The sequence below is a fragment of the Chiloscyllium punctatum genome, chromosome 4 (genome assembly GCF_047496795.1).
Source record: "Chiloscyllium punctatum isolate Juve2018m chromosome 4, sChiPun1.3, whole genome shotgun sequence".
Classification (NCBI taxonomy): Eukaryota; Metazoa; Chordata; class Chondrichthyes; order Orectolobiformes; family Hemiscylliidae; genus Chiloscyllium; species Chiloscyllium punctatum.
The window spans coordinates 32449826-32469357 of NC_092742.1; the positions used below are offsets into that span (position 1 = coordinate 32449826).

At 42.2% G+C, this 19532-nt stretch overlaps 1 protein-coding gene across 3 annotated transcripts in view; it reads right to left on the reverse strand.

The window, feature by feature from the left end:
- Positions 1 to 14575, reverse strand: part of rin3 (Ras and Rab interactor 3) — a 140298-nt gene extending 125723 nt beyond the window's left edge. The window contains exons 1-2 of one of the 3 annotated variants that reach the window (XM_072568326.1): positions 13939 to 14574; positions 13504 to 13675 (exon numbers count right to left, since the gene is read on the reverse strand). In XM_072568326.1, the coding sequence (XP_072424427.1) occupies positions 13504 to 13675; positions 13939 to 13988 (222 nt within the window). In that variant the 5' untranslated portion in view covers positions 13989 to 14574. Of the gene's footprint in view, positions 1 to 13503; positions 13676 to 13938 lie in introns of all 3 variants that reach the window. The other 2 variants (XM_072568324.1, XM_072568325.1) reach the window with 2 other exon arrangements.
- Positions 14576 to 19532: the final 4957 nt, after the last annotated feature.

Sequence of the window (19532 nt, forward strand, 5' to 3'; positions counted from 1 at the left end):
AAGGAGATGCAAGCTCTGTTGTTTTGATTTCTGTTCAATTTTGGTTCCTGTGAAAAAATGTTTGTGCTATGCCTTGTTTGATGGCCTCCCTCTCTGTGACGGTCCTACAGTGAACAATGATGAGATGTTGGGCTCCAGTGGGCACTGCACACAGTCTTCTCTATCAGTACTCTCGGAGACTACAGACTGGTGAGGCATGAAGCCTGGTGTTTAAACAGCGATTGGGGTAGGTCATGTCCAAGCAAGTGTCAGCTGTGCCACCTCAGTGCCTTGAGTAGTATTGGGTGATGGCTGCTGTGCCACTATACTGATGGTGAATGGCAATTCTGGGATTGCCAGCACTTGACTGGGTGTACAGCCTGGGTTTCAAATGGTGCTACATCCAGGGGTGAGAATCTATTCCAGGATATCCCAGCAGTAGCCAGTTCATCAGCTATGGTGAGTGGGAGAATTGAGCTAGCTTTGGAGGAGAGGGGCACCACATGTTTTGGACAGTTAATAAATCGAATTTGTACAAATTGCATGAGTAAACTTATTAGGCCTCATGGAGTGAAACATCATGAAACTCAACAAAAAATGACACAGCCAAAATAAGGTGTGATTCAATCCTTTGTTTTCTTTTCCACAGATGCTGCCAGACTTGCTGAAATGCACACAGCCTAAGAATTGCCAGTATCTTATTACAGACCAAAAATCTACTCTATTTAATAGCTCATTAGATATTTTCCCAAATAATTTGCACTTTTAGGACAATGCCCAGAATGATACACAGTACACACAAGGTCAACCTGCACTCTACAAAGTCCAGCATTTGTTTCCTGTGCTCTTTCTTTGACTGTAACCAGAAGAACTGCTTATCATTGTTGCATCATTTCTGCACTAAAGTTGATAATGTGCCATACACCAGTACTCCCACATCCTGCCAGCTCTGGCCAATCACAGGCAGTAATAAGTAGATGCTCATGGTGCAGATAGACTTCCCATAGAAGGAGTTGATACTAAAATTTAGAGTTCCTACAGTATAACTAGCATGGTAAATAATGTGGGTCCCTACACTCATTCTAGGATTTGCAACTAGATATGCAGAAGTCCTAGCCCACCACATTGCCACAGATACAGCAGAGCTTCTGTAATCTCTCCCCTTGTGCTTTTGACAAGCCATGATTGGAATTTGCCTCCTTCAGACTTGCTGCATACGTCTATCATTGGCTTGTGAGTTTGGAGACAGACTAGTTAAAGCCATAAAACACAGATATTGACTCGATGTAACTTGGCTGTTTTGGAGATTAATCATCTTTGCAAACTTCCTTCTTTTCTTCACATGATTTATTGCCTTCTGCCCTTAGTCATCAGGATAATTTAGTAACGGCCACGTGCAAATAAAAGACAGCAAAAAATGCCTCATGGATTTTTCATGAGAGTTTTAATTTAAGGTCTGCTGCCTGTTTGGGTGAATATAAAAAGTCCTGTGGCACTATTTACAGGATATGATTTATTGTTTATTGCCATATATTCATATCTCAACCTACACCATAAAATCTTCCACTCATATAAGTGGGAATGTTAACTGCTTGAGATATGCCAACCAACAAAATTTCCAACCAAAAAATGGTTAACCTCATTTCAACCAGACCAGGATTCCAGTGGGAAATAAATTAACAGAGAGATTTGAGCTGTAATCATAACTAGGGCTGAAATCAACACCAATTAATTTACAATTTGGCTTCTGTCCTAACTGCTTTTATCTTTATTTAAATGAGCAGTCACTTAGTCTCATTTTTGTGTTAATTTTAAAAGAAACATTTTGCATAATTAATGTAGTTTGAATTATTTTATTGCATATTTAATAGCAAGGAAGACTTTCTAACTAATGGTTGCGACCACCTTAGAATCATTAAATCACCTTTGGTACCTGCTTCACATAATAATTCATCCCAAAATGACTTTGCCCGTTCTTTTGATAATTTTTGTAGGTTTGCGCTGTTTGTGCAGACACAAGGTGTTGGACTACTGCCTCTGTGAATGTGTTAATCAAAACAATATTTTATTAAAGGACTTGGAATCAAAAAGCAGTATTTTTCTTACTCATAATTCTTCCTCCATGAGTCTTGTCATGGAAATAGATCATTACTCCAATTTACTTATGGATATACTGAACTCCTAAGTACAACATGTGTTTATTTAGAAAGATCTACAAGCCAAAAGATGTCTGAGGTTGTCAATTCTTTGGCTGTTGAAAATTGCTGCGTGGATTACAATGAATCCAAGAGGAATCGTGGAATGTTACACTTGAAGTCTGTCAAGGAAACTTCAGATAGTCACTAAAAAAATCTGATCTGTGCTCTGTGTGAAACACATGTTTGTGTTTTATCATTCCAGGAGCACATAACAAAGAGGGTTAAAAACGTAATTGCAGCCTCTGGTCTCCGTATGCTGGCAGGCTCATTTGCTAGCTTGTGTGTCCATTGTACTCAAGTCTGCTGTGAAGGGGCATAGCTGGGAATTTCTGCTAAACAACCCTGAGTATGTAGCTAAAGAGAAATAAAGGCCAAAGTCTGACTTGAATACTCAGGTTTCTTTTAACCTCTTTTTTTTTAAATTTCCCCTCACATTTCTAACCTGTGTATGTTTGCCATGTTTCATTATCTTTCTCGCATTTTATTAGGTTAAAAAACTCACTTTTTCTTTAACTCAAGAAAACTTAGTTAAATTGGATTTTTTTCAGAAGATTAATATATTTGGATTGGGGAAAGGTATCCATGAGAGAAGGACTCCTTTTTTATGTCCACCTTGTTGCAGACAACTGAGCGAAGAGTTGCATAAAGAAATGAAGTCAATTGTTGCTCCTCATGCACGAGCTTATCCATTTATGAGTATCCCCATCCCATTCAGAATTGCAATTAGTGAGGGATACTTGCCTGGGGTTCCATTAAAGCAGGTACCTCAGGGAACCAGGGTATCTTTGGATTTCATCTAACATTTCCCACTACCCACATATGAAAAAATGCTTTGTTGCAACCGTTTAATTGAGTGAACAATATAATTTGCTGTACATTTTTATTTTGCTGGGTAATATTGTGTCCCCATTTATGTTAGCACAATACGCAAGCAGCAGAAAGATATGGGTTGTTACTTTTTTTAAAACAACCTGGAAGGAAATATTAGTAAAATAAGCAAACGATAGAGACTCGTTTCCAGCTCATCTTGTACACTTCAGAAAGCACCTTTATGGTCAGCATGTTAATTTCCAAACACAACAGGTTTATTACTGGTTTTGCCATGGCGTAATATTTTTTTCTAGTCAATTCTGGGTTATCAGCAAAAGGGAAAAAAATGTTCATTTTAAAAAATGAGTAATTCTTGAGCAAGTGATTTCATTAGGGGCAAACGGAAAGTTTATCACTTCTTTTACAGAGATAGGATTTAATGATAAGCCTCTGAGGTACATTCTGACACAACCGAGATGCCAGTTGTCATGTGCGAGGAGTCTGCAGGAAGGTAGTAATTGGAGCAGCACGGGGCACAAATGTAGAAGAAACTCAGGTATCAAGTGTAAATAAATAACTCTTTGAATAAAAGTCTTGGTGTCTGGCCTGGGTTTATCTAAAAGGGAACCCTTAATAATACAAGTATGATTTCTCTCACATTCTCTGCATGTGTCACATTTTTTCACAGATCACACATTCCTTTTTGATGGCTGCTTGTTGGTTTTACTCACAAATTAAACAGCTAACTAATAGATAGAAGGTTCCAATGGACAGCAGTGAGATAGACGCTCATCTTGATCTCTTTGGAGGGTTATGGTGAGGATAGGCTACAAGAGAACTCCTTGTTCATCTTCAACACAGAGGACACTTGATTTCACCTGAACAGGGAGAAGGGATTTAAATGCCTCATTGAAAGACATTATCTCTAAGAATGCAGTAATTTCCTACGTGGCTGCCTTGGCTAGGCACTTACTACTCTTGAATGGTACTCTGATCATGACCTTCTGACTCATGGGCGAGAGGGCTCTACTGAACAGCTGGTAAGTTATATGAGAAAAGGAAATGCAAAAGTAATAACTAATCATAATGTTTCTGGAATGATTTGGAGATGCCGGTGTTGGACTGGGGTGTACAAAGTAAAAAAAATCACACAATACCAGGTTATAGTCCAACAGGTTTAATTGGAAGCACTAGCTTTTGGAGTGCCAATTAGTGCTCCCAATTAAACCTGTTGGACTATAACCTAGTGTTATGTGATTTTTAACTTTGTTTCTGGAAGAACTTTCTTTACTGACTCTTGAGCAACTTGTGAACTAGTTGGTGCCTTAACAACCAATGGAGATTGTAAATTTTAAACAGCGATATCGTTCAACAGGAGGCCACAAACTGCCAATTTACTAGCCAGGCTCAGCACATTTGGATAATCTCTACAATAATGTATTACAAAAGATATTTTGTGAATGAAGGGAGGAGGATGCCCTCTCTCTCAATACATAAAGATTGTGATAATTATAGGAGTACATGATGAAGACTGTAAATGGCGTAGGAAGTGTGACAGGAATCAAATAATTTACAAGAAGTATGCCCAGGTGTTCTAGACCCTTACAAGAAAGGAGCAACTCTATTCGGATTAGAAAGTAATAGTTAAAAAAAAAATGTGGTGCAAATGCTAAAAACATTGGAAACAAGCTTCAGTGAGATCAGCATGGTTATGCAAATTATCTCATACACTATCTCAAAGAATAAAAAAAGAAGTTTATAAAAAAGGCCCCTGGGGCTCAGCTCACTGTGTCTCAGTCACCACTATTTTTACACTCAAAGACAAAATTAATCCTAGGATAAAGCTGGTGGCCTTCCACCCTGGGATGCACTGATTCTATCTGAACAAACTGCTGCCAATGGTGTCTCAAGTCAAAGCCTGGAAGATAGATGGAAACTGAAGGATTGTTATGAACCTTTGTGTATGCTATGTATTAGTGTCTTCCAAGTTTTCTGTCGCTTGTATGACATATCACATGACTGTCTACAGACATGGAGATTCTACTTGACCATATTGAGCACCTAATGAGAGTGCAGTGTCACTTGGTGATACTTGTTTAGTTATACTACTGTCAGATAGCAAATGGAAAATGCTAACCCTGTATCTGAAAGTGAAAAGCCATGTTTCAAATTAGCTACCACAAAATACGGACTTCTAAAAAAGTAAATGGCAATTCAGAATGAATCACAGGGTGAGGCATCAAACCTCCAGTTGAGAAAGCATAGGTATGTGTCTCCTGAATTGCACAGGGATAGAGATGACAGTAGGGTCAAAATGGAAAGTGCTGTCGTACCCAACATACTGCTGTGTCTCAAATAAATGATGTTTTGGAGCCACAGTTTGCATCTGTTACCTGTCATTGTGCAAAGACCAATCTCATATGGAGAATGGCTACAAGCAAACGTCAAGCTTCAACTACAAGAGCCCAGAATTGCCTCTGGTGACGAAACTCATTCAAATAAGTAGGAATAGCAAGTAAATGTCCTCCAAGTAAGGCATATTTGGAATACTGTAAATATTGATGAAGTCAGAGTGTTACACATTGTTTATGTGGACTTTAGCAAAGCCTTTGACAAGGTTCCACGTGGTAGATGCATTAATAAAGTTAGATCACATGGGAATCACTGCGAGTTGCCAATTGGATACAAAATTGGCTCAATGGTAGGAGATAGAGGGTGGTGGTGGAGGGATGTGTTTCGGACTAGAACGGTGTTCATTAGGATTGGTAACGGGTCCAGTTTTGTTTGTCATGTATATAAATGACTTAGATGAGAACATAGTAGGGATGGTTAGTAGGTTTGCAGATGATACCAAAGTTGACGGTATAGTGGACAGTGAAGAAGTTATGGGAGAAAGTGAGGACTGCAGATGCTGGAGATCAGAGCTGAAAAATGTGTTGCTGGAAAAGCGCAGCAGGTCAGGCAGCATCCAAGGAGCAGGAGAATCGACATTTCGGGCATAAGCCCATATGCCCAAAATGTTGATTCTCCTGGTCCTTGGATGCTGCCTGACCTGCTGCGCTTTTCCAGCAACACATTTTTCAGTGAAGACGTTATCTAAGATTACAAAGGGATCACGATCCATTGGGTCAATGGGCTGAGGAGTGGCAGATGGAGTTTAATTTGGATAAAAGTAAGGTATTAAATTTTGGTAAAACAAACAAGAGCATAGAACAAAGAACAATACAGTGCAGTACAGGCCCTTCGGCCCTCGATGCTGCACCGACCTGTGAAAACTATCTGAAGCCCATCTAACCTACACTATTCCATTCTCATCCATATATTTATCCAATGACCATTTAAATGCCCTTAAAGTTGGCGAGTCTACTACTGTTGCAGGCAGGGCATTCCACGCCCTTACTACTCTCTAAGTAAAGAACCTACCTCTGACATCTCTCCTATATCTACCACCCCTCAGCTTAAAGCTAAGTCCCCTCATGTTAGTCATCACCAACCCAGGTAAAAGGCTCTCACTGTCCACCCTATCTAATCGCCTGATCATCTTCTATTTCTCTATTGGGTCACCTCTTTCCCTTCTTCTCTCTAATGAAAACAGCCTCAAGTCCCTCAGCCTTTCCTCATAAGACCTTCCCTCCATACCAGGCAACATCCTGGGGAATCTCCTCTGCACCTTTTCCAAATGCTTCCACGTCCTTCCTAAAATGCAGTGACCAGAATTTTACACAATACTCCAAGTGCAGCTGCACCAGAGCTTTGTACAGCTGCAACATGACCTCATGGCTCCGAAACTCAGTTCCTCCACCAATAAAAGTCAACACACCAAATGCCTTCTTAACAATCCTATCAACTGGGTGGCAACTTTCAGGAATCTATGCATGTGGATACAGAGATCTCTCTGCTCATCCACATTACCAAGAATCTTACAATTAGCCCAGTACTCTTTATTCCTGTTATTCCTTCCAAAGTGAATCACCTCACACGTTTCTGCATTAAACTCCATTTGCCACCTCTCAACCCGGTTCTGCAGCTTATCTGTGTCCCTCTGTAACCTGTAACATGCTTCCGCACAGTCCACAACTTCACCGACTTCAGTGTCATCCGTAAATTTACTAACCGATTCTTCTACGACCTCATCCAGATCATTTTTTAAAATGAAACACAGCAATGACCCCAAAGCAGATCCCTGTGGTACACCACTAGTAACTGAACTCCAGGATGAACATTTCCCATCAACCACCACCCTCTATTTTCTTTAAGCTAGCCAATTTCTGATCCAAATCATTAAAACACCTTCAATCCATGCTTCCGTATTTTTTGTAATTGCTTACCATGGGGAACCTTATCAAATGCTTTACTGAAATCCATATACATCACATCAACTGCTTTATCCTCATCCACCTGTTTGGTCACTTTCTCAAAGAACTCAATAAGGTTTGTGAGGCACGACTTACCCTTCACAAAACCGTGTTGACTATCCCTGATCAAACTATTACTTTTTAGATTATTATAATTCCTATCTCTATAACCCTTTCCAACACCTTACCCACAACTGAAGTAAGGCTCACTGATCTATACCAGGGTTGTCTCTACTCCCCTTCTTGAACAAGGGGACAACATTTGCTATCCTCCAGTCTTCTGGCACTATCTCGTCATTGTCTATAGGAATAAAGATCAAAGCCAAAGGCTCTGCAATCTCCTCCCTAGCTTCCCAGAGAATCCTAGGATGAATCCCATTCAGCCCAGGGGAGTTAACTATTTTCACACTTTCCAGAATTGCTAACACCTGTGCGTTGCCTGTGTGAATACTGATGAAAATTATTCATTTAGCACCTCTCCTATCTCTTTGGACTCAACACACAACTTCACACTACTATCCTTGACAGAATCTAATCTTTCTCTAGTCATTCTTATATTCCTGACATGCCTATAGAAAGCTTTAGGATTTTCCTTGATCCTACCTGTCAACGATTTCTCATGTCCCCTCCTGGCTCTTAACTCTCACTTTAGGTCCTTCTTGGCTAATGTGAAAAATTCAAGTACACTAACTGAGCCTTCACACCTCATCTTTACATCAGCCTCCTTGTTCCTCTTGACAAGAGATTCAACTTCTTTAGTAAACCACGGTTCCCTCACTCGACCATTTACTCCCTGCCTGACAGGTACATACTTACCAAGGACACAGAGTAGCTGTTCCTTGAATAAACTCCATATTTCAATTGTGCCCATCCCTTGCAATTTTCTTTCCCAACCGATGCATCCTAAATCTTGTCTAATTGCCTTTCCTCCAGCTATAACACTTGCCCTGCAGTTTATACCTATCCCTTTCCATTGCTAAAGTAAACATAACTGAATTGTGGTCACTATCACCGAAGTGCTCATCTACCTCCAAATCTAACACCTGGCTGAGACCATCACCCAGTACCAAATCCAATATGGCCTCGCCCCTTGTTGGCCTGTCTACATACTGTGGTAGGAAACTCTCCTGCACACATTGGACAAAAACTGACCCATCTAAGGTATTCAAACTATAGCATTTCCAGTTGATATTATGAAAGTTAAAGGACCCCATGCCTTATTACTTTCGCTCCTATCCAGAATCATCTTTGCAATTCATTCCTCTACATTTTTGGAACTTTTTGGAGGCCTATATAAAATTCTCAACAGGGTGACCTCTCCTTTCTTTTTTCTAACCTATTACCTCAGTAGACGAGTCCTCATCAAATGTCCTTCCTCCACCGTAATACTGTCCTTGACTAACAATACCACATCTTCCCCTCTTTTACCACCTTGCCTATTCTTACTGAAACTTCCAAACCCTGAACCTGCAACAACCATTCCTATCCATGCTCTATTCATGTCTCCAAAATAGCCACAACATCAAAGTTTCAGGTACCAACTCATGCTGCAAGTTCACCCACCTTATTCTGGATGTTCCTGGTATTGAAGTAGACACACTTCAAACGACCTTCCTGTCTGCTGGTACACTCCTGTGACCTTGAAATCTTATTCATGACCTCACTACTCTCAACCTCTTGTACACTGGAGCTACATTCAAGTTCACATCCCTCTGCTGAATTAGTTTAAATCCTTCCGAAGAGCATTAGCAAAGCTCTCCCCCAAGATACTGGTACCCCTCTGGTTCAGGTGTAGACCATCTCATTTGTAGAGGTATCACCTATCCCAGAATGAGCCCCAATTATCCAGGTATCTGAATCCCTCCCTCCTGCAGCAGCATTGTAACCACATGTTTAACTGCTCTCTCTCTCTCTCGCTATTCCTTGCCTCGCTAACACGTGGCATGGGTAATAAACCAGAAATAACAATTCTGTTTGTTCTAGCTCTAAGCTTCCACCCTAGCTTCTTGAATTTCTGCCTGACATTCCCATCCCTTTTCCTACCTATGTTGTTGGTGCCTGTGTGGACCACAACTTGGAGCTGCTCCCGCTCCCCCTCAAGGATCCGAAAACATGATCTGTTCTATGTTCTATATTCAAGTAGGAGGCTGGAAGAACACAGCAAGCCAGGCAGCATCAGGAGGTGGAGAAGTCAATATTTCAGGTGTAACCCTTCTTCAGGACTGGAGTGGGTGCAGGGGGAGCTGCAGATAAGCGGGGTGGGGGAGGGATTTGGGTGAGGAGAGGGGCGGGGTGCTGAGGTAGTGATAGGTGAACACAGGTAGAAAGTACAAACTGGTTGGACTATGGGAATGAATGAATCCTGTTGGTACCTGGAAGGAAGGGTCAATGAGAAGAATGGAATGGAGAGGGTGGGGCTGGGAAGGAAGGTTATTTGAAATTGGAGAACTCAATGTTGAGTCTGAATGCTGTAGGCTGCCCAGGCGGAAGACGAGGTGTTGTTCCTCCAATTTGTGGTTTGATTTATTGTGGTAATGGAGGAGGCCAATGATGGTTATGTTGGAGAGGGAATGGGAAAGGAAATTAAAATGGGCAGTGACAGGGAGGTCAGGCCCTGCGGGCCCAGCGGGGTAGAGAAGACCACATTGGGAGCACCGGATATAATAAACTAAGTTGAAGGACCACATTGATTTTCCTGCTCCTCAGATGCTGTCTGACCTGCTGTGCTTTTCCAGCACAACTCTAATCTAGACTCTAACAAAGAGGATTGATGAGGGCAGAGCAGTAAATGTGATCTATATGGATTTCAGACTGATTAGCAAGGTTAGGTCTCACAGAATACTGGGAGAGCTAGCCATTTGGATACAAAATTGGCACAAAGGTAGAAGACAGAGGGTGGTGGTGGAGAGTAGTTTTTCAGATTGGAGGCCTGTGACCAGTGGAGTGCCACAAGGATCGGTGCTGGGTCCTCTACATTTTGTCATTTACATAAATGATTTGGATGCGAGCATAAGAGGTACAGTTAGTAAGTTTGCAGCTTATACCAAAATTGGAGGTGTAGTGGACAGCGAAGAGGGTTAACTCAGATTACAACAGGATCTTGATCAGATGGGCCAATGGGCTGAGAAGTGGCAGATGGAGTTTAGTTTAGATAAATGCAAGGTGCTGCATTTTGGGAAAGCTAATCTTAGCAGGACTTATACACTTAATGGTAGGGTCCGAGGGAGTATTGCTGAACAAAGAGACCTTGGAGTGCAGGTTCATAGCTGCTTGAAAGTGGAGTCGCAGGTAGATAGAATAGTGAAGAAGGCATTTGGTATGCTTTCCTTTATTGGTCAGAGTATTGAGTACAGGAGTTGGGAGGTCATGTTGCAACTGTAGAGGATATTGGTTAGGCCACTGTTGGAATATTGCGTGCAATTCTGGTCTCCTTCCTAGCGGAAGGATGTTGTGAATCTTGAAAGGATTCAGAAAAGATTTACAAGGATGTTGCCAGGGTTGGAGGATTTGAGCTATAGGGAGAGGCTGAACTGGCTGGGGCTGTTTTCCCTGGAGCGGAGGCTGAGGGGTGACTTTATAGAGGTTTACAAAATTATGAGGGGCAAGGATAGGATAAATAGACAAAGTCTTTTCCGCTGAAATGACCACAATGAATCAGACCACAATTTAAAGGAGCAAGGCCTCACCTTCCGTCTGGGCAGCTGACAGCCCAAAGGACTCAACATTGAGTTCTCCAATTTCAAATAACCTCCATTCCCATCTCCGACTCCCTTTCCAGCCCCAGCCCCTCCCCCTCCCTTCCATTACTCTGATAGACCCTTCCTTCAAGCTACTAACCAGATTCATTCCTCCCATTGACCAGCCAGGTCATATCTTCTATCTGTGTTCACCTATCACTAACTCAGCAACTGCCCCTTCCCCACCCAAAACCCTATCCCAACTGCCCCCCATTATCTGCAGCTGCCCTTACACCAACCCCCACTCCTGAAGAAGGGTAACACCCAAAATGTTGACTTCTCCACCTCCTGATGCTGCCTGGTTTGCTGTATTCTTCCAGCCTCCTGTTTCTGAACATGGGTTAAGGCATTAACATGCTTGCCTTCATTGCTCAGATCTTTGAGTATAGAGTTGGAATGTCATGTTGAGGTTGGTGACGCCTCTTCTGGAGTACTGTGTGCAGTTCTGGTCGCCCTCCTGTAGGAAGGGGGTATTCTTATATTGGAGAGGCTTCAGAAAAGATTGCTGAGAATAGAGGGCTTGAATTATAAAAATAGGCTGGGACTTTTTTCACTGGAGCATAGAAGTTAGGAGTAACCTTATAAAGGTTTGTAATATCAAGAGGGGCATAGATAAGGTGAGTAGGTCTTGTCCTTAGCATGGGAGAATGCAAAACTAGGGGACCTATTTTCAAAGTGAGAGGAGAAAGCTTTTAAAGAACGTGAGGGGTAACTTTTTTATACAGAGAATGGTTTGTGTGTGGAATGAAATGCCAGAGGACGTAACGGGAGAAGGCACAGTAACAACATTTAAAAGATATTTGGATAAACATGAATAGGAAAGGTTTGGAAGAATATGGGCCAAATGCAGCAAGTCAGATTAGTTTAGTTTGGGAACATGATCGGTATGGACTAGTTGGACTGAAGGGTCTGTTTCTGTGCTGTCTGGCTCTATGTAATTAATCATATTAAGAATGCAGGTACAGCAGGCAGTGAAGAAAGCTAATGGCATGCTGGCCTTCATAGCAAGAGGAATTGAGTATAGGAGCAAAGAGGTCCTTCTGCAGCTGTACAGGACCCTGGTGAGACTGAACCTGGAGTATTGTGTGCAGTTTGGTCTCCAACTTTGAGGAAGGACATTCTGGCTATTGAGGGAGGGCAGTGTAGGTTCACGAGGTCAATTCCCGGAATGGCGGGACTATCATATGTTGAAAGATTGGAGTGACTGGGCTTGCCTTTACTTGAGTTTAGAAAGATGAGAGGGGATCTGATTGAGTTGTATAAGATTATTAAAGGACTGGACTCTCTGGAGACAGGAAGCATGTTTCCACTGATGGTTGAGTCCAGAGCCAGAGGACACAGTTTAAAAATAAAAGGTAGGCCATTTAGAACAGAGTTGAGGGGAAATTTCTTCATCCAGAGTGTGGTCCAGAAGGCAGTCGAGACCACGTCTCTGGATACTTTCATGAAATAGATGGATAGATCTCTTAAAGATAGTGGAATCAAGGGCTATAGGGATAAGGCAGGAACAGGATACTGACTGTGGATGATCAGCCATGATCATAATGAATGGTGGTGCTGGCTCAAAGGGCTAAATGGCCTACTCCTGCACCTATTGGCTATTCATATCACTGAGTATTTATTTGCTAATACCCAATCATACATTTGAAATACTGTACTTCTAAAAGTAAGGAGCCACCAAGAGTTTAGGGAAGAAGACTGATGCTGCTGCTGCTGCACTATTGTTAGACTGATATTGGATCTTTCACATCAATTACAGTCCACCAGCTGGTAGTGCAGTTACCCACCAGAGCCATTTATTCAACTCGGACAGACAGAGCAGTAAAACACATTGAGCACAGCAATGTTCACCACAAGCAAAAGGCAAATGCGTCAGTGAAGCATGCAAACTGCCCCATGCAATGATGTCCACTTTGATCACTTTTACTGGCTTGGCAATTTACTCATTACAGAGAAAAGTTGAAGAAGTATTTAAATTGCTGGCTCTTAACATGTTCTCTGTGGGTGCCTGGGTTAGCTGCCGCTTGGAGGAGCCATTTAGGCTGTTCGAAGAATAATCTTAAATGATAAGTGAACGGGATCGAGCGTTTGCAACAAAATACCGATTAAGGTGAAAAGGAATTTCCAAAAGAACGACCACTTTCAAATAGTTTAGACAACACAATCTGACCCACTGGCATAGCTGACCCAGACATTTAAAAGCTATCCAAGTCTAATCCACAAAGGGTCTGACTTCAAACCTTCCGCTAAAGACTGTAAATGAATGAACGAAACTTTAGTCAAATAAAAGTTGAAATCTAAACATTTCCTCTTTGTGTATTTTTTAAATAGCTCGATGGGGAGTAAATGTTTTTAATAGGAGTAGCCCCCACCCACTGCTCGGACTCAGACTTGACCTGACCACAGCGGCTGAAACACACTTACCCCTGGCGGCTCCCGGTGGAGTATTTCCGTGACTTTTTCTTTCCTGGTGTTGAGTTGAAGCCACACTGGACAAGTCCTGATGAGTTTATCCGGAATGCTGATGTCTGGAAACGGCGAAGGGACAGTGGCGGTGGCAGGCTGTCCACATTCATCTTTCGCCCCTAGCTGTGAACTAAAGGGACACAGAACATAACCTGGCTGCATTCTAGATAAGAGTTAGAATTTATGTGGCAATGGGACCGGCCACACTAATAACAATGTTGACAGATTATTTGACACAACAGTACGAGTGAAGTCAGACTTTGCAAAGTTGAATTTGCACAAAAACGTGAAGTGCATTAGAAGAAAACTCCTGGGATAGTAAGATGCTTCGTTTTGTTAAAATTAAAAAAAACCCTTAGCAATAACCAGTCTGTTCAATGTTAAGCTACATACCCTGGCCTGTCTCCAGTTTCCACTTCTTGTCCAGATGTTCTCTCCATCATCGCTTCGCTCGATCAGCTCCACTGTGCAGACCCATTTAAAGAAATGTGCTGACTTCAGCACTGTCGTTTCCAAACTGAGCAATAACTCCACGTTTTAGTAAGAAGAATAACGCACTTTGCCTCTCAGTCGGAAAGATGGCGTTGGATTGAGCAGACTTTGAACACTAATAGACGTAGAAATGCAGGAAGGCGTGCGCTGTGGGTTCTCTCTCTCTCTGACTTCCTGTATTGTGTGAACAAACGGGGGATCTGAGGAAGAGGCAGCTCGAAGTGGTCAAGCTTTCAGTATTACTAACTCAAAGCTTTCCCTGCCTTGGAATTTTACACGGTGTGTGGGAGGAGCACTGACATCATCTGGCAAGTTTTGGAGCCAAATCCACCTCAAATCTGGCCGAAGCGGTCCAAGTTAAATAAGTAAATGTCTTATTTTTGTTTGCAGATGTGGCTCTGACTATTCTGGTGCCTTTAAGGGTGTGTAAGCTCTTTATCCACACGCCCCCTTCCCCACCCTCACACTACAAACAGAGCTTTTCCTAAATAAGACCAGACGGTTCCCTACACTTCCAGCATGTTCCAATCAAACCTCGGCAGTGGAAGTCTGTAAAGTTTTGCAACTGCTTAATTTGATTCAGCGGCGCAGAAAGGAGAGCTGCATCAGCACATTTCCCAAGAACAAATCCAAAAAAAGTTTGTGTGGTGAGACAAAAGGTTTTCAAAACATGTTAGGAGATAAAAATGATCGGCTACAAAATATTCTGAGCAGAAAGAATGTGATTTACTTGAAAAATAGTTCAGACCTTTTGGCGTCTTGGGTGATGGAAGGTAAGTATCCTTTGCACAAACAACTCAAGGCAACATCTGTTACCAGAACTAAGCAAGCTGAATTCCTTAAATGCTGTGCTACAGAAATGACTGACTTCCATTTCTTATATTGTTAAACCTCAACAGCTTAGACATGAATAAAGGAACTGATTTAAAGCTCCTCTTTAAAGAAACGAATCACTCTAATTTTTGATCACTAATTGAATATTCATTTTTATGATTCATTATTTTTATTCACTACCTGCAAAGTTAAGTTTAAAATTCCGAGCATATTTTATGCCAGACTTCAAATTGATTTTTTGACAGTAACTGCAGTTTTAAAGTTCAGAAATAGCCTTTTTCTCTCCACGGCTACCTCAGTGCTAGGGACCCGGGTTCAATTCCAGCCTCAGGTGGAGTTTGCACAATCTCCCCGTGCCTGCGTGGATTTGCTCCGATTTCCTCCCACAGTCCAAAGATGTGCAGGTCAGGTGAATTGGCTGTGCTAAATTGCCTGTAGGGATGTGTAGGTTGGGTGCAATATAGGAGTGGGTCAGGGTGGGTTACTCTTCAGAGGGTTGGTGTTGGGCCAAAGGGCCTGTTTCCACACTGTAGGGGTTCAAATTCTTTTTAAAATCAGTATTGATCACACAAGAAAGATTTTCGGCTGTAACTATGCTTTCAAATCAAAACTAAATCAATTCTGTAGTGAACTGGAGCTCCAGCCCTCACATCAGTGGTCAAGAGCATAGAGAAACGACCCTTAACCCATTGTGTTCTTGCTGGTCAAAAACAAGCTCCAAGGTATTCAAATCCCATTTTCCAGCACTTAGCCAATAGCCTTGTATGCCTTGGCATCATAAGTGCACATCCAAATACTACCAGCATCTTATGAGGGTTTCTGCCTCTATCACCCTTACAGCAGTGAGGCAGATTCCAACAGTCCTGGAGAGAAAAAAAAGCTTTTCTTCATATCTCCTCTAAACCTTCTACCCCTTAACTCAAACCCCTGCTCCCTGGCCATTCATCCCTCCAACAAGGAATCATAACTTAATACATCTCCATCATGTCCCCTCTCAATCTCCTTTGCTGTAAGGAAAATAATCCCAGTCTATAAAATCTCTCTTCAGAACTGAATCTCTCCGGCCCAAGCAACATCCTCATAAATCTGCTCTGCACCCTCTCTAGTACTGTGACATCTCCTATAATATGGAGTCCAGAGCTGCATCCAATACAATTTACCTGTGGTGTAAATAACATTTATACAGGTCCAGAATAAACTCGCTACTCTATGTCTCAACTAATAATGATGTGCCTTCTTAACCATTTTATCTGCCTGTCCGGATACCTTAAGGGACTGGTGTACATGCACGACAAGGTCCCTCTGATCTTTGGTGCTTCCCAAATCATACTGTTTATCATGTATTCCGTTAGGAGAAAGTGAGGACTGCAGATGCTGGAGATCAGAGCTGAAAAATGTGTTGCTGGAAAAACACAGCAGGTCAGGCAGCATCCAAGGAGCAGGAGAATCGACGTTTCGGGCATGAGCCCTTCTTCAGGAAGGGCTTATGCCCGAAATGTCGATTCTCCTGCTCCTTGGATGCTGCCTGACCTGCTGCGCTTTTCCAGCAACACATTTTTCAGCTCATGTATTCCGTTGCCATGTTTGTTTTGCCCAAGTGGAACATCTCATGCTTTTTCATTTGCCACTGATCAGCCCATCTGACCGGCTTTTGACCACGACTGTCAAAATCTCTGACATCACTTGGTCTGACCTGTGTCATTTGTGTGCATGGAGAGTGTCAATTGTGTGAAAAGCGTGCACATTTTCCATCTGTCACCTGGACCTTTATCTGGGCTTGAACATTTTTACTTAACCTGTTCAGATATATTATAACACAACTCTGTTGTAGGTGGGACTTAAACCTGGTCCTTCTGGCCCAGAGGTATGGACACTACCACTACATCACCAGGGCTCTATCCCTTTGAGTCACCTTGTTATAGAACAGACAATTATAGAAACAAACTGCATTTAATGGAGATGAAAATTGGGCAGTTTCTGTATTAAGCATCAAGCCATGTTTGTATTCAGAAGGTATGTTGAGCAATTATCTTGACACAAGTCCTGCTAATGAACAGGATAAGTAATCTATACCTAAGCTTGATGGTGAAAAAAAACACCATTGAATGATCAACACACTCTTTTCAGTGACTTTTGTTTCTAGTCAAAGTTCTGTTTTTACTGCAATGAGTCACACAGTCACACTTAAAAGAGGAAAGATGAATACTGTGTAGCTTTTAATTCTGAATATACATTGGCACATTGGTCTGTGGGAGAGAGTGCAGACTGCAGATGTTGGAGATCAGAATCAAAGAGTGTGTTGCTGGAAAAGCACAGCAGGTCAGGCAGCGTCTGAGGAGCAGGAGAATCGACATTTTGGGCATGAGCCCTCCCTACTCATTGGTCTGTGGCAGGAAAACAGCCCATTAATTTTGCAGCATGGGTTAGTAACTTGCCCTGCTGGTGGTTTGGAAGCGGGGTGGAGGGGGTCGTTTCTTTAGCTTGTAGGATGTGGGCATTACTGCCAAGGCTGGCATTTGCTGCCATCTCTACTGCTCCCTATTGCTGGGGAGAACAGCCAGTAGTAGCTTAAGTATTTTCTAATCAGCCTGTTCAGAGATGTTAATATACAGTGCAGGAGCAGGTGGGACCTGAATGCAGGCCTTCGGAACTACAAAAGCACTCTCTCAGAGTCAAGAGTGTGCTGGAAAAGCACAGAGGTTAGGCAGCATCCGAGGGGCAGGAGAGTCATATCACAAATGGGCACTAGCTACGAGTGGTTGAAAGCTATGTGGACGGCTGAGTTCACCAGGTAACAAAACCAGGTCGAAACAGTCAGAGGACTGAGCTGAAGACTTTTTTCAGAACAACTTCAGAACAACTTATGAGAAGTGAACCACCAAACTGTGACAACATTGCCACAGAGCTGAGAGGATAGAGCAGACTACCTGTAGGTGTGCTGCATTGATGCCAAGTGTGACTTCCTCAGTGGTCTATCTATCTTCTGTGGAATATGTAGCAAGATCTGCAGTGCAAGATCCCTAATCAGCAGCTTTGACTGAAGGTCAAATAGAATCAAAACATTATAGAGTTTTTACAAAATGGAAAGAATCTATTTGCCCATCATGTCATCAAGCATCCATCTATTTTAATGGCATTTTCCAGCACGTGGCTTGTCGTCTTGTATGCTATGGCATTTTAAATGCTCATCTGAGTAGTCTTTAAATTTCTTGAGGGTCCCTGCCTCTACCACCTTTTTAAAAAGTGAGTTCCAGGTATCCATAATCTCTGAAGCAATTTATTTTTCTCAAATTCCCTTTGAATCTCCTGCTTAAAACCATATGCACTGGCTATTGGCCCCTCTACTAAAAGTAAATAAAGGTTTCCCCCTATCTGCCCTGTTTATATTACTCAAAACTCTGCACACATCAGTCAGACAGTCAGATCTCCCATCAGCCTTCTCAGCTCAAAGGAAAATGACCCCAACCCATCTAATTTTAACCACTTATCTACCTGTCCTGCTGCCTTGAAGGGATCTATGGACATGCATTCCAAGATCCCTCAATCTCCTGCATTTCCTACATCCTGTCATTCAACTTGTACTCCCCTACCTTGTTAGTCCTCCAAAATGCAAGATTTCTGATGAAGGGCTCATGCCCAAAACATCGATTCTCCTGCTCCTCGGATGCTGCCTGACCTGCTGTGCTTTTCCAGCTCCACACTCTCGACTCTGAGCTCCAGCATCTGCAGTCCTCACTTTCGCCTCCCAAAATGCATCACTCATACTCTTCAGAATTAAATTCCATTTGCCATTCTATAGGCCATCTGCTCAACCCATCTACATCATTCTGCAGTCTAAGGCTTACCTCCTCATTATTTACCACATCACCAATTTTTGTGTCATCTGTAAACTTATTGATCGTACCTCCTACATTCATGTCTTGATCATTAATGTACACAAGAAACTGCAAGGGATCTAGCACCAAACCCTGTCGTACACCACAAGACACAAGCCTTCCACATAGAAAAACACCCTTCAACATTCCCTCTAATAAGGAAATTTTGGATCCAATTTGCCAAATTGCCCCGGATCCCAAGGGCTGTTAGATTCTGAAACAGTCTGCCATGCAAACCTTATCAAAACTCTTAATGACAGCTAAATAGACCATAATCAACTGGGAAAAAGAAAAAGAGATCATCTGCAGTCCCCTCGTTCTCCTCTGTGTAGACTATCTCAAGTACATGGCCCTCATCTACACACCTAGAGATCTACTCAAGGAATTCATCACATTTGTTTGACATGATCTCCCTCTCAAAAAGCCATGTTGACTATTCTTGATTAATCCTCTTAGAATGTTTCCCTACCACAGATATAAGACTCATTACCCTAATTTCCTGGTTAATCTCTGCCACCCTTCTTGAAATGGCACCACATTGGTTGTCCTTCAGTTCTCTGGCAACCCTCATGCAGCCAGAGAGGATTGAAAAGTTAATATCAGAGCCCCTGCAATTTCTGTTCCAGATGGTCAATTGGTACAATTGACAGGCTCCTCCAAAAGGTTCACGAGATGTAGATAATGACTAGAGGGCACAGATTGAAAGTTATTGATCCAAGGACTGAAGGGGAGATATGAAAAGGTTTTTTTTATTCAGAGAGTGGTATTGGTCACTTATTGTCATCT